This window comes from Lates calcarifer, linkage group LG24 (genome assembly GCF_001640805.2).
Source record: "Lates calcarifer isolate ASB-BC8 linkage group LG24, TLL_Latcal_v3, whole genome shotgun sequence".
Classification (NCBI taxonomy): Eukaryota; Metazoa; Chordata; class Actinopteri; family Centropomidae; genus Lates; species Lates calcarifer.
Window position 1 is genome coordinate 17336396 of NC_066856.1, and position 24655 is coordinate 17361050.

Here is a 24655-nt window from a genome sequence, read left to right on the forward strand (position 1 = left end):
TTTTGTTACTACAACATCTCAGAGTGCACATTAGTGCAAACCCATATAAGGAAGAGTAGGGGGTAAATAGAGCAGGACACGACAGAAAGAAAAAGAAATCGTTTTAGCAAATGTGGACGACAAGCATGCATCGCCGTGAAGCCGATCGCAGAGCAGCTTTTAACAGGGTCATAATTCGTTTCGAGTCCAAATACCAGACACAGCTGTTTACTCAAGGAACAGCGACACTGAGGCTAACTGACAGACTGCTAACGCTAGCTTAGCCCAGTTACCCTGACCCTGCGCCATTGCATTTACCAGTAAGCTAACAGTTTGCGGACAGACAGCCAACAGTTTAATCTGAACTCGCAACTAACTTGTCCGCAATTGAAAAGCGTCACTTTCGATTCCCACGAACACAACACGGTGTGAAAAACTAGCTTGAGCTGGAGTTGCAACTTACCTGCTGCTAGCAAAGCCACAGGGGAGGATGATGATGATGATGGCAGTTCTTCTTCTGGTTGTCATGCTAGCGCGATGCTAACGCTGGTTAGCTCCCTTTAGGACGCCTCAAGAGGAAAACGGATTTAATTTTTTAAATTATTTTTTTTTTAAAGAGCGGTTAACTCGCTGTGAAAGGGCACTGGAAACAAAAGCTGGGGCAAAGAAAGTGATATCCTGTCGTTGACGGTAAACTTACATAGTTCGCTTAAGGTTAGTTCGACAAGAAAGATCCAAACTGACCACCAAGCCACTTTGCAGGCGAATTGTGATTGGAGGGTGAATGCCACCAATCACCTGTGGAGAGCTCGGGGAGGATGAGCTCACTGGTCCCCCCGCCCACCCATGAATAATACTAATACTTATACTAATAATAATAATGATAATAACGATAATAATAATAATATGCATACATTTAAAAGTAGAAGAGCAATGGCAACACATAAAAAACAAAGTTGCATTTAAATACACAGGTACAGGCAGCCATTGAGAAAATGTTACTGATTTATTCAAACCACTCAGTGAACAACAAGTAATGAGATGAGAGTAGCTACAGTGTTTTTACAAAATGCAGTGTTTGTTATGTAACTGTCTCCAGGGCTGGTCACCTCCTTCCACACCCCTCCCCCCCACCATCTCTGCCCCTTCACATGAGTCTTGTCGCAGGGCTGCCTCTGCTGCCCCCACTGATGCTGTGATTTTTTTATTTATTTATTTATTTTTGCACCACACATTTTTTATGATCAGACACAGATGAAAGAGAATGCTGCATACTGTAGTGGAAGCATATGGAGTCATTTTCTCTGATAATCCACCACCACCACCACCACTATCACCACCTCCCACCACCCACTGGCTGTTAAAGTTGCATGCATGCCTGCCCAGTGACTCTGGGAGTGGAGGAGGCATTGCTGTGATAAATATCACTTTGCTACTCTCCCAGCAAGGTCATCAGCAGCCATCTGTAGGCAGTGGAAAAACCCTAATATCCATTTAGATTTGAACATCCCATTGTTTTTCTGTGCTTACACGATTCAGCTCAGTGCACTGGCAAAGTGGCTGGCACGTACACTAGCTGCTTTTTTTTTAAAAGAGTTGTATAGTATCTTGCACCATTCAAAGCCTCCAGTGCTCTATTTGATGAATTCACAGGTGTTTGTGGGAATACAAAAGCACCAAATGACTGGATATGTCAGTGTCAAAAATAGCATCTTCTGTGACTATGGTGAATTGTAAGTGAATGGGGGAGCTGCCTCATCATTTCGAGCAGGGTGTCACTTTCTTCTTCTTTCATCTAGAGGGCAGTGGAGACCCATGCAAAGACATGTGTCTCCACCAGCATTACAGTGCATAATGGAGAATGCTCACATCACTATCTATTGCCTTCTGAGACCTAAGTGACACTGCTGAGCCAACTGCCAGCATATAGCTGATTTTTCTTGCATATGCCTTATGATTACTATACTATATGTAATTAGCTTTTGTGGATTTTAATACCATGAGAGCATTAACAGACAGCTAACCTTGTGTAAGAAGCAGTTTATAGGGGGTGATGCTGTTTGAATATGCGTGCAGGCAGTGCATGGAGGGGAAGGCTTGGACACTGGCAGTCCGGGGGTTGCATATTGAGATCAAAGGAAGCAAGTCAGGCATCAACATCCGTTCTTCCCCTGCCCCTTTGCCAAACAAGTTGGACCAACTGCTGATGACAGTTCAGATGAAGGATGTTGTTTCATTGTGCTGCACAACGGGTAATCCTGATTGAAAAGCAGATCTACTTCCATTGCTGCTATCACTGCTCTTTATATTTCGGGTTGACAACTGTTGTGATGGCACTCTTGTAGATGGGGTTGTCCACCTGCAACAGAGTGGAAACGAGTCATTGTGCATGGTTATTTTTAGAGACTCATTTTGTGTCATATTGCTAGGTATAAGTGAGTGAGTTTTCACTTTCTATTGTAATCCTTTCATAAAATTGTTGTTATGACACCTGCATTCAATGGTACATATAATTAGTCATTTTTTATATTCCTTGTGCCTTTCCTTCACTTTCTCTGTCTTTTCCTGTTGCCTCTGTACCATTGTTACAGTACGCTCTTGTTTTACCATGTTAGTTGTCAAAATGTCCCTGCACCAGTGTCACCAAGACAAAATCCCTATGTTTTTATCGCACAGCCTCTGACTGACAGGCACTGACAGAAGGGTTTGTTTGGGCACGGCTCACCCTGGTCCAGCGTCTCTGCTCCAGCTCTCTTTGGAAGCGGGCAAACTCCCTGCGGTCATGGATGTTGGTGAGTAGTTTCCATAGCAGCAACAAAGCCACACCCAGAACCACAACAGAGGCTGATAGCACTGCAGTAATCAGGATCACGTCTGGACCTGATGGGCATTCTTGAGAAGCAGAGACAGCCATAGCTCTGTATCAGAATGATTCCAAAAATTATTTTAGTGCAGTGAATTGCAATACACAGACCACTTAAAGTAATATTAGAACACTCCACATGATAAACTACTTTGTCAATTTGTGTGGGTGCAGAGGGGACCAGATGCAAAAGGGGTACATTTAATGGGTTTAATCTAAGAGACAAGTGCCTCTGCTTTGTTATTCATTATTATGATATACAGAAGATCAATTTTTACATAAAAGAAAAAATCCCAGAGCTGCTGTAACTGGCATAAGTTATTGAATTGTTCTACTGCTGTTGATGTATTGGTGCACAAAACAGCCTACCTCTTTCGAGAGCTACATGAACGTGGACTCTTCTTTGTCCAGTCCTCAGCAGGAAGTGCACTCTGCAGCCCTCTGAGTCCACTTCCATACACCTGTGGCCTGAGGAGGGGGTTACTGTTGCTAGGTCATTAGCCTGACCCAGTAGAGTGAGGTTCAGGTGGGCACACCTCATCTCACACTCCATGTGATTCAAGCCCAGTGAAAAGGCCCTGCACAGGATGCATTCTCTGTGGAAAAGACAGTGTGAACAGAACTTAGAGAGTTTTTTGTGAGGAAGGCAATGAAAGTGTGAGGACAGTGGAGGCAGGGTTCTCCTGTATATTTTTCATAATAGAACTCTATTTGAATTTTCACCTAATTTGCTTGATCTGGAAAGGTTATAGTACCTGTGCAAGGTACAGACGCTGGGGCAGGAAGGGCAAAGCTCACAAGTTGGGCCTTGGAAGCGGTCATCATGGCAAACACAGGTGCCACAGTGACAGTCCCCTCTGCCTGCACAAACGTGTCTGTCCTGAGACAGACAAGACTCCAAGCTGAGAGGGCACTCGCACGCTTGACCACTGAATCCTGGTAAGCATACACACACCCCACAGACACACCTGCCATGCCCTGGTATAGTAAAATATGATTAAAGAAATGAGACACTGTACAATCACCTCTTGGAATATGTGATACATACAGTGGTTATCCATACCTCCACACTGCAGTCCTTGGTAGTGATCACAGCTGAAATCACTGCATTCACAGAACTGCCCATAGTAAGCATGGTTTGGCTTTTTGCTGCTCTTATGACAAACACACTTCCCACAAACACACTCTCCGTGTCCACTGCACACTCCTGATACATTATCACGGTGACAAAGATACGGGTCAACCACCTCGCTCAACTCTGCTTGATTGCATTCGCAAAATGTCCCGACTCTCCCCTCTTTACACCTGTAACAGAGAACAAATATCTGTTGCTTGATTCCATCCTGAATGACCTAAAATTAGGGTTGTTATCAAAATTGATGCCATCAAGCTACTTCACCTACCTGCATGCACCACACTCCAGAGTACCGTTGCCATGGCTACATGAAGGACTGTGTGGGGCCGCGTCCTTTTGACATGAACACTCACATATGGGGCTCAGCAGGACCTCAACCTCTTCGCTATAGCCTTGGGGCTTGATAATGACACGGGATGGTCTTTGTGAAGCAGTCACGCACAGAGGTGCTGTAATGCTTACATTAAAGCTCACCTAGAGGGGAGGTGAGAATTCCATGAGCACAATTATAATGCTCCACTAATGAGGTAATCATAATTAACATTATCATCCCCTTCAACTATGAATGGCCACATGCTAACAGCAACACTTACACAATTTACGACACACAGAGTCAGCCGCTCAGCTACACACCTCGTCACCTATGGAGATGTTGGAGCACCTCCTGCCTTGCTCGCCATGCATCGGCCTGTGGTCCTTGCAGTGTGAAGTATACGAGATGTGATAGCCTGCTGGCAGCTTGCTGTTCTCCATAACAACCTCAGAGGTCAGCGCCTGCAGTCAATAGAGCAGTTAACCTCTTAAAGATGAGAACATGTCAGCAGGCTACACACAAGGCTAATGACCTATGTAGGAAGAGAGTTTTTGCCTCACTTACATTATATGCATCGACTATTATCTGCAGGATGTTGTGGGAGTTGTTGGAAAGCGTTCCGACTGCACATTTTGGGAAGATGCTTCTTAGGCCCTGCAGCAAAGCAACAATATCCTCCATATAACTGAATACAGTGTGTGCTTATTGACAATCCACCAGCTACTCTTTCTGGCAAACATTCTGTTAGTGTGGTTGTGTAGAAGAACTGAATATATGTGTATATGTGTCAAATCATGGATGCTTGAATTGGTCACAGTCAGAAATCACTCCCTCTGATGGATGAAGGCAGTCTATGTGAAAGTGGTCGACTCTGATGTTGACTTTGGGAGAAAGAACATCATTTTAATGGTATGGAATCCATGTGAATTATATTCCATAATTACATACATGTAATCTGTCAACAAATTCCATGAAAGACCAAAACAAGGTGTCACAACACTAACTGCAGCTCTACTGTCCCTGGACTAGTACAATAAAAACAACTCACCATAGCAAAAAAGTATGCATTTAAGAAACAGAAAGAAAAAAACAGATGAATAATAAATGAATAGAGCTGTACCTCTGACGTACCTCGTACAAGTGTGAGACTTCTTTGGTGACAGCAAAGATGATCTGGATGTTCTTCTGTCTCAATATTTCAGCGATGTGAGTCACCGAAGGATAGTCCTGTCAGAGGGGAGTCAGGACAGATGTAAAATGCAATGCATAACACTCAGGGCAGAATATATATGTGTAATCAGTAGTTAAGCACGCTCTCCCTCTTCCCTCTATTGCTATCCTCCCTCTTTCCCTCCCATCTAACAACTCTTTCTATCACTCATTTCATTCACTTTCTGACAGACTTTCCATTTCCCCCAAATAGATAAATAAGTACCATTCAGAGCAGAGCGACACCCGCATCTTGCACATCCATTTTCAGCCTTGGGTGGCCATTTATTACAGACAGAAATAGATTAATAATGTATCTATATTCACTCCACCTGTCAGCTGCCTAGAATGCAATGAGGTCAAGACACATAACACTGTCATGAACTTAATAAGAGAGCTATATGGATTTTTAACACACAGGGACAAAGACATATGCTCACAAGCAAATAAATAGGCACACATACATAGATGTTGAAGCACCCTCACACACAGCCACCTAGCCATCTATACACAAACACAGTGAGATTAAGAGATGAAAGTTTTGGTTTGGATTACTCCACAAACACTCCAGCTGTTTCCCATCAGGGTGTGCCTGTCAGCATCTTCTTTACCCAGGGAACTGTGCTGTTGATTCTGACCTTTAAATCACTGTCTTTGACTTCTTTCTGCAGCAGCCTGGACCTCTATTTCAATGCTTGGATTGCAGACGGGAATCAATTTGGCACGCACTGCAATATCTGGTCCATAGGATAAACACTGTATGCTTCTTGGGACCACAGCCAAAGCATGCTACAAATAACAGAGTGAGAACACACACGCACACACACACACACACACACACACAGCCGTGATGGTGTGTTTTGCTGAGCTAAAGTGTCAGTTTCTGAACATAAGCACAATATATCACAAAGCTGCATTAATCTGTTTTTTTCCACAAGGGAGAAGAACCTGAAAACAAGCTGACAAACAACAGCCATGACCACCTCTGAGAGTGTTACCAAAAGAACGCCTGCTTGCACCGCAGTCAAGGAGCAATGTTATTATCCCATTAAAATCATGTTTCTGTCCGCCTACTAAATACAGGTTTGATATTTATTCTCCTTTTAGCTCTGGTTTGGTCTCCTGAGAAAATATATCCTCGCCTTTACCTGCTGGATGTCCAACTTCTTTTTGTGGCTAATGAAAAAAATGCCATAAAAACCAAAACAATGAGCTAAATAGAGCTGCATATGGAACCTCAATACGTGCCAGCTGGTTTTGAACAAGTTTTTAATACCACGAGAAACAAAGCTTTGTTATCCTTCCCACATGTTGTTTTGTCTAGATACGGACTAATAAAAAATAAAAAGTACTGTGTAGGTGTCTGAAACCGTGTACTGAAATCCATCACATTAGCATTAGGAAAAGAAACATTTAAACAGTACCCTGCCCTAGATCTAATATAGGTGAAAAAGTTCTCTAAAGCTGCAGGCCTGATGATAAATTTTGAGGGTTTATCACCACAAAATGGCTGCTATTACCAAACACACAAACATTTCATTAAGTGTTAGAATATATTGCTAAACAAGGTTTTACAAAAATATATGAGCTCAATATCAAACCTGGAAATTTGCTTGAGTGTACACATTTTCATGCAAGTGACACTTTCCGTCATTGGGAAGTACAATGCCACCCAATTTGCCATCTCCAGCAAAGTGGAAGCCACCATCAGTAGAAAACACCAGCAGACGAGTCACATTCCTCCAGCCGATCTGCTCCTGCAAGTGAAGAACATTAAACACATCAATGAGCTGCCAATTTGCAGTAAACAGAGTACCGTGACTGACATAAGTGTTTCTGACAGGCTTTTGGAGAGAATTACCTTTCTGCTTTTGTATGTAATCAAATGACAGCGGATGAGTAATACTTTGCCTTCATGCTCTTTAGGGCTTAAATCTAAGACCTGTCATTATGAAATTATTAAAGTCAAATGTTCTCTCATAATGAGTTTAAAATACACCCAAACTGACTGGTGCAGTTTCCCAAAGGAAGCTTAGTATTATAAAATGCCCCTCTCATCTATTGTCTGCAGTCTTTCCACTTCCTCCACACATCGCCCACCCAAAGAAAAGCAACAATCTCTGTATTGCATTCCTGCTCCCTGCTGGGCTTCCTCGCATTACCTCGCACACAGCAGCTTGCATCAGGGCATCCAGCCCCCCCTCTGGTAAATCCAGGTTACCGGAGATCCGCTGCTCCCCAACAAGCTCCGTGAAGAGGCTTCCGTTGGCGGTGAGGCTCAGGACATGGTGGTAGGTGAAGGGAGGGGCACAAGGCCAGGGCTCGGTCCTCTTACAAGGATTCCTGAGCTTGTCCTCTGCAGTGCTTATGTACGGCATCACTGTTTTATCCACAAATGCACCAAAACCTTTTGGAGGGGGGGATAAATTGAGGGGTGTAAGGAGTAGTGTAAACTTTTGAGAAGTGATTTTATAACTGAAGGGTGGAAAGTGAATAACTAATGTGCTCCCTTCTTTCAACAGCTACCAGTTGTCCTTGAGCAAAGCACTTAATCCCCAATCGCTCCAGTGGTGCTGCTCAGTGGCCAATAGTAAGATTATGAGTGTACAGGGCAGCTCCCAGGAGTGTGACTGTGTGAATGTGACACAAGGGTATTCCATAAAAAGGGAGTATGGAGGTATAAAAAGTTGAGAAAAAATTATGTTGGCCTACATTTCAGGTGAAAAAAAATTAAAGAAAGAAAGTTAAATTGAGGCAGACAGACCCATTCTGAAGTCACTGGTAGTATTCTTCATTTCCTCTACGAGGTCAGCTCCCAACTTCATGACACTGGGCAGGTCATCCTCCATGGTGAAGGACATATCCATCAGGTAGTACAGGTCTATGGGGTAGTCCTCCACACGTTTGAACTTCACCTCAAAGCTCTGAGGTTCACCTGCAAAATGTGGTATAATGTTTTTAGTGACATAATACCACAGCCATAATACTAAAGACATGTCCTGGATATTTGGGGATGTTACTGACTAGAGGAGGAGTTTCTACAGTACAAACAGTATAATAATGAGGCTGATATTTTAGGATGATTCCAGCATTTGCATAGGTATTTTTGAATTTGATTTAGTATTTCTCCCTTATGATTAAACTCCTAACTCTATGGAGATGGCTTCAAAACAGAATTTAGATCATTGCATACGGAGAAAAAGTAACAAATAGATAAAAATTAATAGTTAACCCCTAACCTGAACCCCACTGGCACTCACATGGATGCGAAGAGTTTAAATTAATAAATAATACATGGGGGAGAAAATAAGGGATTTTTTTTTTCTTTTTTTTTGCAGGTAGTTTCTGGGGATGAGGGATTGTGGACTCATCAGCCCTGCATAATGTCATTGTTTTTACAGGCAGGATCAGAATCTTAAGCTAATTTCTTGTCTATCTGATAATATGTTTTTTTACACTGAAATGATACATATCCATATAAAGATTCAAATTAAAATACATCTGGAAAAAGTTTCATATATATCAGTCACAGTGCAGACAAATGACAGCTTGTTTATGTCTACCTTCATGTTTCCCATAAAGTCTACTGCTTCTGTTTTCAATCAGGACTTTAGCTTCCTGTGTCTTTACCAAAAACTCAAGCTTATGTTTTTCCATGCATCACAACTGCAATAACGATGCTTTGGCATTCCTGAGTCTGCATAGCCTGTGTTTTAGGAAATGACCTGCTCTTGACAGTTTTGCACATGCTGCACAATTTATATTACAATTATCTATTATATAAAATTTATAACAATCTTTCTAACTGACTAATTTGTGCTTGCATATCCCTAGAACTCTCTTAGATGAAGCATAGGGCTGAATATGGAAGACAGCTTCTCAATTAAAAAACTAAGCAGACAATAAGAAAACCATGTTGTCACCTGGTTGAAAACAAAGCTGGTATGACACCCACCTGGCCTGAGGTGTAGAAGAACACTCTGAGGCTGGAGCTGGGTGACCTGTCTGTGCTGCTGCTGGTGTCTTTGTTCTTTAGGATGGAAGGTGACCTTTAGGTTCTTTAGAAGGACAGTGGCCCCTCTGGGGTCCTCCAGGCGATCAAGAGGACAGCCCCTCCTCAGCAGTGCACTGGCTGTGTCACAGCGCTCCCACATGTGCTGGCCGACTTCTAGAAAATTCTTGACACAAGTTTAGGTTGAGTTCAACCCCTTATATAAACACTCACCCTAAAAACGGATTGAAAATCATATATGCTGAGACAGCTAATAATAATAATGTATGTAGCACAACTGTTGTGCAAAACAGTCATTTGCATAAAGAAAAAACAGTGATGTAGTGATGCTGACAGTGATATACAGAGGGTGTGAATGCGATAATGAAAAGAAAGTTGTGTGTGTTCTCTCTTTGCTCACAACACGGCTGCATCTTTCAATATGCAAATGCAAGTAATTAAAAATGACACACACATTCACTACTCTCATACATGATGGCTTCTTTTCATGGTATTTATGTTGGGACAACATAGCATCCATAGTGTTCTACACAATATTTTTAACACATCTGTCTGTAACATATGTCGCTAGCACAACAAGTTTAGATCATTTTCATAATGAGATTTTCTCAATTTTGCAACATCACAACTGTCATTAGTTATAATAAATACTGATGGTTGTTTTTGCATAGTATAATTAAAACTTGATTGAATTTGCCATTTCCCCCAACAGTTTTATTGTTGTCATAGTAGAAACAGCATTTAGTCAATTACAGAAAACAAAAAATAACTTTTAAACTCTCCAAAATACTTATTTTCCATCTGTAAGACAAATTCTATAATTGTAATTCAATTTATATGGTCAAATAAATTACTGACTAGGCCTTCAAACAAAGAATGAATAAACTCATTAAGAACTCATAGCCTGTCCCAATAAGCATCACTTTGATAAAGAAACTGAAATGAAGCACTGAGAAACTTCTTTATGGCCCCAAACAGTACACAGGGTTGCGTTTACAGTGATTCCCTCGAAGAATAAGGCAGAGAGCATTTCTGAGACCACTCACCTCCTCAGCACACCAAGCACAGTGTGGCCCCACTGCCAGACACTCTCCACAGTTCCTGACCCCCTGACTTTGGCATTCGTGATCTGAATGATCTGCGGGTAGAACAGAGAGGCAAAAACCTATACTTTACAACCGCATGAATGCACCATATCATATCTAATGTAGGTGACGTTTTCTTTTCACGTTCCTGTTTGGTATGGAAGGACTCACTTCCAGTTTTTCTTTTCTTCTCATTTGACTGAGACACAAAAAACACTAACTCATCATTGTTCATTTTAGTTGTCAGTGACTCAGCAACAGTGTTCTCACAGCTGTCACTTGAAAACTGCATACATCTTGTACTTGACTTTCCATATCAAAAATACAACCTCACAAATTCCATTTGAAGGCAGCATGTGATCTGAATCCTGCAGTCACACTGGAGGCCAACAAGCCACATTGGACATTTATACACTGCTAGATCACCTAATTCACATGCAGTAGACACAGAATATAGGGAAATACAATGACCAGAGTTTCTGTGGCCACATGTTGCCACAGAGTGATTTAGTATCTTCAGAATCACATTAAAATTCCTACCACATGCATATTTTAACTGCATAACTCAGACTTGTGATGAGGAAGTAGGTGTTTAGTTTAAGTTTATGTTACTTACCTGCGCAAAAAGGCTGTATGTCAATGTAACAGGCACTACAGGTCCAGTACAGGTACTACACTATGCTACAGAGAACTGCTATTGGAACTGCTGGTTAGCATGCTAACTTCAATAGCAGAAAAGAAACGATATAATTGGAAGCTAATGCTTTCCACCAGTGGAGACAGCTCTTGCAGAGTAAAGGAATGAATTTGTTGCTGAACTCGAGACTGGTAAGTAAACAGCTGTAAATGCTAATGCTGGCTATGTAGCGATAGCAAAACTTACAAATAGTTCCTTTGCTTGGTGACCTTTATAGGTGCAGGTAGACAGATTTTTTTTCTTTGGACAAGAGCCAGGCTGACTGTTCCCCCTTGTTTCTTCTTTCTGCAAAACCAAGCTAATTGACTTCTGGCTGTAGCTTTCATATTTAGTACAGAGGCATAAGAGTGGTATTGATCTTCACATCTGACTCTCAGTAAAAAAGTAAATGAGCGTACTTCCGTAAGAGTCACACTATTCCTTTAAGTGCTGATTATGAACATTAGGGATGTCGAGAGAGTGTAGTAGGCCTGCCTTTACTGGAGCCACAATGGCTGTTACAGACAGTCTTTTTGTAGGTAAATTACATAGGCATATTTTCCAAAATGTCAGCTATTTCTTTAAATTATAATTTGATTTCCATCCTGATTCAGTTTGTCAACAACGCTCTGAGACTGAAATACCTCACAGAACCACCTGCTGTCCCATCATGTCTGAATCTACACTGCATTTAAAACAGAGCCCTGAGGAGATGACAAGTTTTGAGTGGCAAACAACTGGTGGGATTCAGGCTACAATCTAAATGAGAATTTCTGAGTGGGAAGAATAATGAGACAGTTTACTTTTATTGCATCCTCAATGAGAAAAGTATTGACCCACCGTGTGTTCTTATGGCATTGTATCTGCAGTACAATAACAGGACAGCAGCAAATAGCAGGTTCATCTGGAAAAAAAGGAGGAGGAAAGAAGGAGGAAAGCAATTTACGGACTGAAAATGTGGACCATTCTTTCCCCTCAAATCATTAAGGTAGAGTGGAGTCGTAATTGCTGTTTAAGGAAAATAATCTCTACACCAAGCAGCTCACAAAAGACCCCAATATTTGATCTACTGGGTGTTTGGTTTATACAATAGAAATAAGAGGCACTTACCTTGAACGAATCAACCATGTGGAGCCAAACACAATCAGGAAAGGGGGTATCTTCCCCCTGGGGGAGGGGCCATATGGTTCCTGTTTACATCCTGTGCAGGACATGAGCTGGGGAACTCCACCACCACCACTACTCTCTCTCCTGTTATCCTCTTTCTTATAGCAGCCACAAGTGGATCTGCCAGCTTATGTCTCAGGGTCCTGAGCAGCAAATGATCTCCTCAAGTAAGGCCAAAGATAAAACGAATAAGTCCCTGGTTTTCTGCTGAGAGAAGCTGAAGAAAAGAAAAAGACACTGTCTGTCATACTTGTCCCCATATAGCACAGGGCTGGTGTGAGAGAGCAAATGCTATCACCTACAGTCTTTGTTACGCTCTGCTTTCTCAGTTGTTTAGCCTTGCTGACCACTGTATGAGACTAAAGCCTGTACAGAAAGATTTTTTGACCCCTCTTCACACAGGCTAAATGAGTTTTAAGGACACGTTTTTTGCTCAGAATCCACCTTACCTATGAGAAATTTTCTTCTAGCATAAACAGAACATTTAAATGTCTGTGGTCAGATCCAACGTCCTGCTAATCCACAGGTAATGGCAGAATTATTTGCATCCGACTGGTGGGACTGCAGTTTATCCCACAGAGGAGCCACTTCCCAGGGCTGTGTGGAAAATAAACTGCTGAGTGATCACATAGCATCATAGACTAAAATAATAGGATTGTCTGCAGTGCTCTATTAAAGACTGGAAGTAAATGTGGAGGAAATTTCCTTGAGATCAAGCAGCTTGCACTGCCCACTCTAAACCCACTGTAACAGCAGAAAACAATGGAGTTAGTCAGTGTGCAGAAATGAGATGGACAATGCATTGAAGTGACAGCTGGTCTGCTACTCCCTTTGGAAAGATAATGGCACTGAGAATGGAGTCATAATGGTTAGGAAAGAGAAAAAAGACCACTTTCCATTATTGCTGACTTCAGTTCGGCTTAATTCAATTCAAATTTCTTTATCAGTCTATGAGTGGAATTTTGTTTGCAGAGTTCAAAATAAAAATGCATAACAAATCAGCACTTCCTCGACCGTGCAGTCAAACATCATTTGATAATACCAGATATGGAGTCAACTGTGTAACAGAGTGCAAACAATTTGGGAAAATATAAAGTTTCTGTGTTTCTGTGTGGGGGAAAAGTTACTGTGGCTCATTTTAAAGCAAATACAGAACACTCACCAAGGCATAAAGAAAGAACAGGAGCTGTTTGCTCCTGCATTTTAAGAGATTTCCTCATTGTCTACTAACACTCTATTTTCTCTGTATTTCTACTTGCTGACACTTTACATCCAAAATACACCAGCAGTTCTCGTCTTTGTCCCAAAGGGACATTGATGTCAGGTCACTGAGTATGGGCAGCATTTGAAAAGCATTAACAACTCTCCAATGCTCCCTGCTGGAGGAATAATGCATGAGCCTCCTCCCACATGACATCACCCACATTGGTAATTTAGTAATGCACTGAATACAACTGTGTTGGATCTGTGTGAATGAAGACAAATGTTCTCTCTTAGTGGTAACCAACCAAACCTTGAATGATAGCAGCAGCTGTATTTTACTGGCAAATGATCACTAGCTAAGTAGCTTGAAAAGTGCTCTTACAAGCAGATTAACAGATGTATGCAGAGTATGCTCTGTGGGATATTGTTGAAATTTCATCAATCAGATGAAGCCCATGAGGAGTGGTTGAAAAACTGAGTAAGTGGATGTTGATGTTGCTGAGGTCAAGCATGAACTTTCATACTGTGCTAATTAATTAATATCAGTGCCAGAAGCAGCCCCAACAACATATTTGATTTAATGATTTATTTAATAATGAAAAAATAAGAACAATACACAAACAAAACAAAACAAAAAAAATTACATATGTCTGTCAAGAATAGTACAGAAAAAGCTAAGTGTTTTATTTTCATCTTGTGGCTGAAGTATGGGGCTCAGAAATCGACAAAATTATGTTTCACCTCACTTTTTTAAAATGTACAAAAATGTTTTGATTGCACAAAACATTTTTAAAGTCATTTTTCGATGAGGTGTTTACATTTTATGTCTATCTTGCATCCAGATCCTGTATACAGCCCACATACACAACTCGTTATCTGCAACCAAAAACATTAATCATAAATGATTAAAACAAAAATGGGAAAGATCCACAATGTATAATGTGTGATATTAAACAAGATTGAACTTCACTGGTAATTATGTTTTGCATCCTGCTTGCATTTGAATGCGCTCTCAGAACTTTTGCATATTTGTATTACCATTTTAATTTAAAACTTCTCACTGGAAAAAAGGGTTATTTTGAAAACACTGTTGTTTATAGCTTACATAATGTTTGGGGGAGAGCAGAGAGCTCTTTAAACCCAGAGCTTCATTTTAACTTGATAGAGGCCTGTCACTAAATATCTGGATTGTGCTTTCAGTGGACGGGACTGTGGGTGCTGTTGTGTAGGGAGGAGCAACAACAAAGGGAAAGACTGGGGTGTATTTGCATCTTTTTGCCTCAGAATGTATAAAACTAAATATTCCTGCTGTTTGGTGTAGTGGGTTCAAATTCTATTTCAGAAAGGGAAAAAGATCAGAGAGGAAAGAGCAGATTTTCTCTACTTTTACATCATCCTCACTAAGATTAGCCCCCATTCCTCAAATGATGAATTTCTCATTTTTCGGAATGAACGACTTCACAGGCAGGTAATGTGGTGACTCATAATGATCTAGATGAGACCCTGAACCCATTAGTCTGAGCTGTATGAATAACCAGGGGCTAAAGACCTTGTGGAGGTGGACAGTGTCTCAGTACAAGCCTGGAACTCAAAACTGAAGGATATTCACAGTTTAACTCAACCACAAGAAACTAAGGGAAGATGGAACTCAGCCTTCAGGGGAACCTGGGTTATTAGAGAAGCCTGACTGAAGTCCAGAGAAAAGAGGAAACTTTTTTGTCACAACACCTGTCCCAGGCACTTTGGCTCCCTGTTTGGAGCTCTGAGGTTTGTGACTGCCATACACACTGAGCCGGGGCAGCTGGTCCCATCCGTTCATTAGCCTTCCTATGAATCTGATGCTTTAGTTGGATGGCAGTGACGCTCCTGGAGCCCTCTGGCTGGATGTTGTATGGCTCTCTGAGGTTGAATCAGTCCAGATGCTCTGCACTGATGCTGCTCCTGTTTTTTTCCAATGACATTAACTTTCCCATGCCCACGCTGCTGGCGTCACCGGAGCTTGCGGTGCTGCTTGGGCACCGGGAGGAGCTGCGCGACGCCCGCTGCCTGAGGTTCTGGGAAATAGATCGATGGAGGTTCCTCGCAGAGGAGCTGGCTGCCATGGTGACCACCCAGGAGTGACGGATGGCTTGGTCAGCGGTCAGGCGGGTGGCTGAGTCCAACACCAGCAGGCGCTGGATGAAGTCCTTTGCCAGGTTGGACACTGAGGGCCAAGGCTGTGGAACAGAAGAAGCAGAGCAGAGTGACTACCATCAGTGTGAATATAAAAGCACTCACCCCAGAAGATGTCAATTCAGCCTACACACACACTCTGGAAGCCTGCAGTCCTTTAAAAGTTCCAGCTGGGTATCTAGACGAGGCACCTGCACAGATTCAAAGCCTCTTCAAAGCAGGATGCAAGATTTCATTCTAACAAAGCAATAAAAGTATGATCCCTGTGCTCTGCAGGCCTAACAAGCAGAACTAAACACAAAGGAAAGCTAAATGTCACTGGGCAAAGGGAAGCAGCAGTCTTGGCTGAATGAATGCGAAGCCTGGGAGGTACGACAGCCCTGCCGTATGTGTGGGATTTAGGTGCGTGTTTATTCTTAGCCGGCATTAGCTTCACAATAAAAGCACAGCAGATGAGCCTCATTGGGATATTTTTGCTCTTTGTTAATTCAAATAGCAAATCATTCCCCTAGTTTTGACCCAAGCTGACATTCAAGAATGCTTTGAAATGTGCCATGCCATCTTTCCAGTGGGAGAGAAGACATCGGAATCCTTATCATAATTCAGAATCATTGAATTATTCATAGTGGCTTTGGTTCTTTGTCATAGGCCTGCCTCAGGAAATTGGTGACCTTTGTACTTCCATCTTATTACTGATACAGACAATGGATTAGACTGACATTGCATCAGGTTAAAAAGATGGCCAAGACAACTGGTTCTGGAGGCTGAGCCATCACACAATAACTTTTATTAGTGTCAATAAGCAAACATATTCTCTTTCTCTTTGTAATGTTGAGTTGGGATTCTTTGAATGAAGTCAGGTAGTAAATATAATCCAATGACTGCTTCTTTAATCACTTCCATCTCACTTTATGAGGTGCAAAACATTTCCACAGTCACCCAACAATTAGCTCACATACTGCTCCACAGTGTTGGACTGGTGAGAATTAAAGCTAAATACAGTAAAATCTGAGTGTGCAAAATTCTCTCATTCTCCGCTCAACCTCGCACAGACTAAATCTCACTCTTTAGGGAGGTCTCGCTCTCCATTTTAATCCTGAAATGCATTTCTCTCTCCTTTTTTTTTTTTGTCTCTCGACGAGTAATGACAATTAATCAAGCATGAAATTGACAATCGCAAGACTGTTGCCGGTGAGAGGAATTCAAAGAAGCAGGGACTCGCTTATTCTCACAGTGCACTGACTGGAGAGGAGTGTGCAGTGCGAGCACAGCGCAGGGCGCCGAGCCGCCTGCCGAACGAGCCATAAAAACGCTTCTGACTCAAACTTTCTTCTCATTGTGTTGTTATTTCACACCTGAGAGGCAGGCAGAGTGACACTTGGTTTCCCTGGGAAACCGAGAAAGTGTTTGATTGAGGTCCCACGACTAACAAGTCTGACTTTCCTCTTCAACTAACACTGGTGATGATTCGGCGAGGCGCCTTATTACCATGCCACGAAATACATGTTTTGTAGCTGCAGTGGCTAGCGGTTCCTTTTGTTCCTTGATTTGAAATGATGGGAACGCAGGTTTAGTGCATACTGGCTACGTAGAAGAGATGGTGAAGCTTTTTCTAAGTGCAGAGAAAGATCTTTGAAGCCACAGCTGAGAGGTAGCAAAAGTTACCTCCCTCCTGCTATCAACACAGTACACCTAAAGAAGAAGAGACGTAACTGTGTTGTCTTCCTGGAGCCAAGCCACCTGCAAGAAGTTTATCTCTCTCCCTTATTTCCAACATTTTTCACGTCAAAATACACAAAGGCTTTATTGCGTTTGGAAGAAGGGTGTGTTATACATCACTGTTGAGCAGAGAGCTAGCTGAAGAGGAGGGAGAGGAGGGAGAGGAGGGGAGAGGAGCGGTGTGCAGATATGGCATAAGCAGTGGGGAAACCTACAGGGCTTGGCTTATTGAGCAACATCTTGTTAGAGTGAATGAGAAGCTCTCGTTGATTCTGTTTGCAGCGTGCTACATCTTTACCTGACAAAGCTGTAATTGCAGCAACTGAAGAAAATGCTAGAAGCTTGGATTAATGTAATCATGAGGATAATGCACTTTTGAGTAATGAACTACTCCAATCGACAACCCCCGCCTCACAATTTACTCAAATCTGATTCACCTGGCAGCATTTCCTGGGCAGGAAAGGCTAGTTTAAATATGCCTCATCATAATGAGACCAAATGGGGAAGGTGGCCTGTTGCTAATTCAGGTGAGAGTTGCAGCTAAGCCACAGTAATCAAAATATCAATACCCGGATGCAGGAAAGATTGGGCTGTCATGTACAATACACTGTGGCCAAGTGGAGTTTGGATTTGTTCACATGGTGCTCACTAGGGGGCAGACTGGGCTAACCGTTACCCAGGTTGCCCTGCTGCTGAGGGATGCAGATGTTTTGGGTTGGGTCAGGAAAGTGTGGCTTCAATAACACAGCAGCAGCATGCAGAGGAGGTTAGCAGGCTGCTGTCTGGCCTGAACTAACACAAGGATTTGTGCTTTACATACAAAAGGCTGCCATGACACGGGCACACACACACATGCATGCATGCAGGGACACGCACTCACTCTCACACACGCACACACACTGAAATCCACTTATACACTCACACACATCAGATGAGATGCCCTGATTCCGTGCAAGGGAAATGCTCCGTCCTACATGCAGCGAACGGATTGAGTGATAAGGTGCAAAAAGTCCCCAAGGCTACACCCGCTCCTCTCCTCCTCTTTCCTTCCTCCCCACCAACCTCCTCCACCTTGCCATCCATCCCTGTCTCCCCCACCCTCCCCAACTCCCCTCCTCCCCTCCCACTGTTGAGTAAACGCATCAGTGTGAGTCTGCACTACAGGTCTTCAGGGCAAGGGCTATTACACCTGTGGGGAGAATCTATGCATGGTGTGTGTGTGTGTGTGTGTGTGTGTGTGTGTGTCTGCAAGTGGAGTAGGGAAGGGGTGGAGGATGCCAGGGACACAGAGGGACCCTGTTCGTGGGCAGGTGCCGGTGGCTGTTTGCATTTCTGAGTGAGTTTCACCTCCATTTTACTGCTGAACCGCCCCCCCCCACACACACACACACACACACACACACACACACACATTTACTCCCTCTCCCTATTCAATTTCAATAAACACAAAAGGTTACTGATACTTTTGGAAGAATGTTTGTAATTGCAGCCATTGTGAATTCATTTGCACATGAGAAGAAGAGTAACTTTCAAAATCCTCATACGTCCATCTGGAAAAATGAGCACCTAAAGTTAATCTCTTTTTCACTACACTGTTTTGTTGAATACTTATTTCCATCTCTATTTCTCCAGTGGTAATATCCAGCAGTCTGCTGTTAATGACTAACAAACTGATTTATTACATAACTGTCCACAGGTATAAAAGGACCCAGAGAACCGTATTTACGATTATAAAGCCATTTATTGACTCATATTTAACTGTACAGTGAAAAGAAACAAACATAGAATTTTATATTCTCATTCGCCCATTTTGTTCTCTATCAATGCTATCATCCTTTAAAGGTCCTTGTCATGGAACTCGATAGTCACTTGCCACATTTTTGCCACTGTGACAGTGCAGAATGTTCACTGTCAGCAGATTCAGAGAATAGCTTGTGTTTTTTGGTGGCACAGTGGATAGCACTGTGGGTTTGAATCCAGCAGCAGGTTAAAGGTGCAGCCACATTAGCCTCCCATTTAACAAAACTGTCCCGTGCTCGGCCTCCAAAAAGGACGCAATGTCATTGTTCCAGTGTGGGTAATAAATCAGAACTGAGCAGAGCGATCATCACTAGCTGTAAACAGGTGAAGAGAGTGATTCTGCAGTTTGCAGTCTGGTAGTGTGCCATACTAAACAGGGTGATGTTAAACATAATAATCAGGGTTGCTATTGGCTGACTGTGCATATCTGCAGGATCAAAACTGATCAAAGGTGAACTTGTGTGTCTGCCTGAACTTGTCTGTCATGTGGGTTTCAGTTTAAATCACTGGCAGACAGAGTGAGCATTTGCAGGACATTAAATATAATGTGACTGTACCTTAAGGTCTTTCTGTGAGGAGTTTGGAATTTCTCTTCCATTTCTTTCCACAACCCAAAGGGGGAGATCATCCAAGAAACAGGTTTAGTTATTTCATAAATCTGCAGAGTAATACTCCAGATTCAATGAGTTTTATAAGCTATCCAGATGACTTAGCAAACCTATGTCTTAGAAAAGGGCTTAGGTGAAATTTAAACCCTATATTGTTAGTGTAACTGTGAATATGTTTGTCTGTATGTGTCAGCCCTGTGATATCAGCCTGTCCAGGGTGCACCAGCCTCTCACCTAATACATACAGGGATAAGCCTCAATATCCTGCAAACCATGATCAGCAACACAGATAATATAGCTATAAAGCATGAAAATATATTATTAGAAATTATTACCTTTAATAATTATTTATTCTTCTATTGTGCATCTCTATAACAGTTTCAGAACTATTAAGTCACGTCTGTGTTTATAATCAAATCATATATATTCTGGTGTATTGTATTGTCATCCAATCAAGTTACTAGTGGCATCTATAATTAAAATAATTGATAATATAATCTATAATCTATAATAATATAATTGATAAAAAATACATTACTCCTTGGTTATTGCTGACAACTTTGTACTGCGGTTTTCCTTTTAATAGTCTTTCTGATTTATTAAAAGAGAAAGATTTGTTTTATAGCATTTTACTGTGTCTTTATGTTTCCCTACATTCTGTATACTGTGGATCTGCTTCTTTAAAACATGGGCGATCCAATCAGTGTTGGCATGAAAGGCACTGTGAACATTTTATGGATCTCTGTGTCACTTTGTTCAGTTGCTGGACAGCTCATTTCAAATGAGACTCTTCAAGTCAAGTTTAATGTGTGATGGGAATTGCTCACGTTGTTGAGATTGTCCTTGTCCCAAAGAGAAGCACCCTCCTGAATGACATGGAGAACCCTTGTGGTGGCAGAGGTCTACATTTACTTCTGAGCCTTTGTCGTACATTACAACATTATTATCACAGTGTGTGTGTAACTGTGCTGTCAGTCTACTGCAGAGGGTAGAGACTTAAACATGATGGAGAATAAGTGTCTTGTCAACATGAAAATGTGATTGATGACTGATCCATCAAGCCCTGGACTGCTACTCAGCCATGTATGATGTCTTCATACTGTCATGATGCAAAATTTACAGATTGATGTCTTTACTGCATCTCACTGGGATGTAAGATTCTATATGTAAGTGTATTTGTTCCCAAGGATTTTTCTCCACCAGTGTGGCCTACATTTGCACAGTGTGGAAAGCCACCATGAAAAACGTGAATAAGCCCTCGCATAAACTCTAGAAGGATTTTGCACTATTGTTCAGTTGGTGGTCAGTGCAGCGGTAAACACAGGGATAATAGTCCAGGGCCTATGTAAGGGAGCCTCTTGTATGCCAGACTAAAATGTCAAACTGCATCCCTGAGAATCGGGCAGGCTTAAAGCCCAGTGAATAATCCAGCCTTGGGTGTAATCAGCGTGAAAGAACAAGCCCAAACTCACCACTGAGCTCAACATAATAGGCTGTTAAAAATACCCACTTTAGTTGTATGACAGGAAAAGGGTAAAAAAACATGCAGGGTCCCCTTTCCCCCATTTCGAGGCTTTCTCAAAGAGACAAACCAAGCGGAAACTCGAGACACCACAACAAACTTTCGCATATCCATTCATGTGCTTTACAGTGTTGGGGAGGAAGGGATGAGAACTGGGAAAAAAACATCTCGTTACCACACCTGCACTGCTGCACGCTCAGTTGAATTCTATTTATACTAGCTATTTCTGGTGGTTGTAATAGCATAATGATTAAGGTGTGAATCAATCTTGTGCAGCAACTAGATGTAACAGCCATATGTGAACGGATGTGTTGCTAGGGTTGGATAGTTCCAAAACATGTGCATCATGCACAAAACAGCCAAATCAGATTGTATTGTGGGGAAAAGGCCACATGTCAAAATGGAAATGGCAGATGGGAGTTTTACTTTAAACTATTTATTTATTTTGGAGGCTGGAAGCAGAAATAATTTTATTCATTGGATTAACCATCAGCCAGCCCAACATTTCTGGCTAATATGTGCTCCTGAGCTTCTGGTTAGCATCCACAAAACAAAACAAACAGTCTCCATTTTGATTGTGTAACAGCACAGCAGTAGGAATTTTGTGGAAGGCTGTCAAAAGACTGTCAAACTACATCACTAGAAGCAGAGGTCAAGTCTACATTATGCCAAGGTATCTGTGAGTACTAAAAGAATGACAACTTCCATTTTTCTATGAGAGAATATTTCTGAAAAACAGCTTGAACAGTATATGAACTGATATATGAACTTGAACTGCATGAGCCAGAGTTGAGTTTTCAAACTGTATTTTAACGTTTTGTAAGCACAGCCCTTTTTGGCCAACATGCAGATCCCAGATCATATAAAATAAACAATAAAATCAGGAGTTGTTTCTTGGGGAAAGTATATGTAGTTGTTGTAACAGGTAAAACTATGTATTGTATCTATTTCCAAGTGATACTGGACTGGTAATAAGATATTTTTTTTCTTCTACAGCTTCCATTTGCTACCAAGAAATATTTAATGTAAAGTCAAGGAAACTTACATCTCCATGGAAGCTGTATTTTCCTCTCACAATGGATCTGTAGAGCCGCGTGCGACTGTCATCCTCAAAAGGCATAGATCCACTCAGCACGATGTAGGTGATCACGCCCAGGGCCCACATGTCCACTGCACAGGAATAGGGTCTCCTCAGCAGCATTTCAGGGGCCATGTACTCTGGTGTTCCACAAGTGGTTCTCAGGAACCATGACCGCTCTGAACCAGTCTGTTCTCCCCGCTCACTTATGTCAGTGTCAGAAACTTCAGACCCCTTGCCTGTGCTGCCAAAGGTAGCCAATCCAAAGTCAGTCACCAGCAGCCTGGAGTCAGCTCCAGGGTGGTAGTACAGGAGATTCTCAGGCTTCAAATCTCTGTGGGTGATACCTAGATTGTGCAGGTATCCCACCCCAGCCAACACCATCCGGAGAGCCTGGGTAGCGTCCCGCTCTGTGAAGTGGCCCCTGCTGACTACACGTTCCAACAGCTCCCCGCCTGTTGCCAGCTCCAGCACCATGTAAACCCGCTGTGGAAACTGAAACACCTCTATCAGCTGAATCACATTAGCATGGCTCACCCGCTGCACCACTGCCAGCTCTGATGTGCACACCTCACGGCCCTCTGGGGCTTCTACCTCCATCATTTTTATGGCGAAGGGCTGGCGAGTCACCCTGTGCTCCACACGCACAACACGACTGAAGCTTCCACGACCGATCAGAGCCTTGATGTCGTATCTGACAGGGCAGAGGGGGAATGATGACTCATTACAGTGTAACTATCTCATAATACACTGTTGCAAAGCACCCACATCTCTCATTGCAGCTACAGCTGTGATGTATGGTATCTGCATGCTGTACAGGTTACTGCAGCAAAGTCAACCAGACAAATTTATTTATATAAGCCTATACAATGATCCTGATTTAGATGATCCTGGCAATACTTTATATAAGCTGTGACTAATCAGACAAAAAGCTTGACATGCAATTCCCTTAAATGACATCAATTTCTTGGCTTGAATTGTTTCTAAGTTTTCATCTGACAAGTACAGAAGGCCAGTCTGCAGGTGTTAAAAGGCCCAGACCTCTTGAATGAATGCCTACAATTACTGCTAATACATTGTATTGCACGAAGGGTGGTCGGTGGCTGAGAAGAATGAGAAAGCTGGTGATATTAAAAAGGCTCCCATGGGCAATTGGAAGGCTCCTAACAAGCCATTTCACCTTGCATTATGTTGCAAATGATCTTTTTTGAATGAATCTTAAAAACTGGCTGCTCACAGGGTTCAGATAATATCACTTGTTTACAATCCAGTCTTTCTTTTTAACTGGTGAAGTACTTCGAATTGGAAAGACAAAATAAGGTGACTCCACCACTATCATGTTTGACTAAACATGATAGTGGTAACATTTTTCAAAAATCTTCATTTTAATTGTTTATTTGTTTTTTCCAGAATGTAGTCATATTTTTAACACAACTGATGGTGGCAAAAATATAATTAAATTATAATTAATTAAAATGAATTAAAAGTTAAAATAATTAGACAGTAACTGACCATTAATACTATATATTAGTGTATATTTAAAAATCAATCTTTAAGTGTATTGATGCTACCCTTAAATATTTACTATAGTCATTTACCTTGCTGTCACACGTGGATCAAACTTGTCCTTATATTTGGCAACTTTGTCCTGTTGTCGTCCCTCTCTGTGAATCAGCTGTTGGTTGTTTGATGGTGGCTGATGATTCTTGGCACTGGTGGTAAACCACGGGCCTCTTTGCTTCTCCAAATGCTTCTTTGGCCCATCGTTACCATCGTCACATGCTTTGCTGAAGGCCACAAGTGATTGCACCACACTTACATAGCCTTTCTTGGATGCCTCGGGCAACACCTTACTGTTCCCACAGCCCATTACTCAGATAGAATCAACCATCGCCATAGAGGGAACAAAAAAAATCCTGCATCTGCTGGAAACTGAATGTGGCCTGAAACTGAGAACACAGGCCTAGATGGCAACAGCTTGAGTATGTAGATAACCACAAATAATAGGTGCTGCTTTAAGTGAGTAGTAACAGTAACACAAGACCCCACCTCCCAGCAGGTTGGAAGCTGGCAGGTGTGTGAACCCCCACTCACTTGTGATAGAAGTGTCATGT

General features: G+C 42.1%; 3 protein-coding genes across 7 annotated transcripts in view; all 3 read right to left on the reverse strand.

Annotated features, from left to right (window-relative positions):
- Positions 1 to 782, reverse strand: part of LOC108885085 (enhancer of polycomb homolog 1) — a 31606-nt gene extending 30824 nt beyond the window's left edge. For all 5 annotated transcript variants that reach the window (XM_018679272.2, XM_051066615.1, XM_051066614.1 and 2 more), the window contains exons 1-2: positions 680 to 782; positions 443 to 548 (exon numbers count right to left, since the gene is read on the reverse strand). The gene's annotated coding sequence lies outside the window, so the exon portion shown is untranslated. The remainder of the gene's footprint in view (positions 1 to 442; positions 549 to 679) is intronic.
- Positions 783 to 966: 184 nt separating this feature from the next.
- Positions 967 to 13016, reverse strand: LOC108885084 (integrin beta-1). The gene is given in 20 exon segments (XM_051066891.1): positions 967 to 2338; positions 2705 to 2897; positions 3212 to 3236; positions 3239 to 3438; positions 3598 to 3820; positions 3906 to 4147; positions 4246 to 4451; positions 4611 to 4751; positions 4855 to 4944; positions 5422 to 5517; positions 6138 to 6155; positions 6157 to 6288; positions 7101 to 7256; positions 7662 to 7906; positions 8264 to 8434; positions 9455 to 9677; positions 10558 to 10649; positions 12113 to 12176; positions 12383 to 12656; positions 12889 to 13016. Coding segments are annotated over 19 exon segments (2601 nt in total). The 5' UTR covers positions 12401 to 12656; positions 12889 to 13016; the 3' UTR covers positions 967 to 2272.
- Positions 13017 to 15552: 2536 nt separating this feature from the next.
- On the reverse strand, positions 15553 to 24411 carry LOC108884973 (serine/threonine-protein kinase H1-like). Its single transcript, XM_051066936.1, has 3 exons — positions 24140 to 24411; positions 22509 to 23235; positions 15553 to 15858 (listed from the first exon to the last, which is right to left on the reverse strand). Exons 1-3 carry the CDS (start codon positions 24409 to 24411, stop codon positions 15553 to 15555), a joined length of 1305 nt encoding a protein of 434 aa, XP_050922893.1.
- Positions 24412 to 24655: the final 244 nt, after the last annotated feature.

Coding starts and splice junctions, on each gene's coding strand:
- LOC108884973 (XM_051066936.1), bottom strand. CDS start 24,411: ATGGGCTGTGGGAACAGTAAGGTGTTGCCCGAGGCATCCAAGAAAGGC. Junction 23,236..24,139: donor GATCCACGTGTGACAGCAAG/GTAAATGACTAT, acceptor CTGCCCTGTCAG/ATACGACATCAAGGCTCTGA. Junction 15,859..22,508: donor AATACAGCTTCCATGGAGAT/GTAAGTTTCCTT, acceptor TCTGTTCCACAG/CCTTGGCCCTCAGTGTCCAA.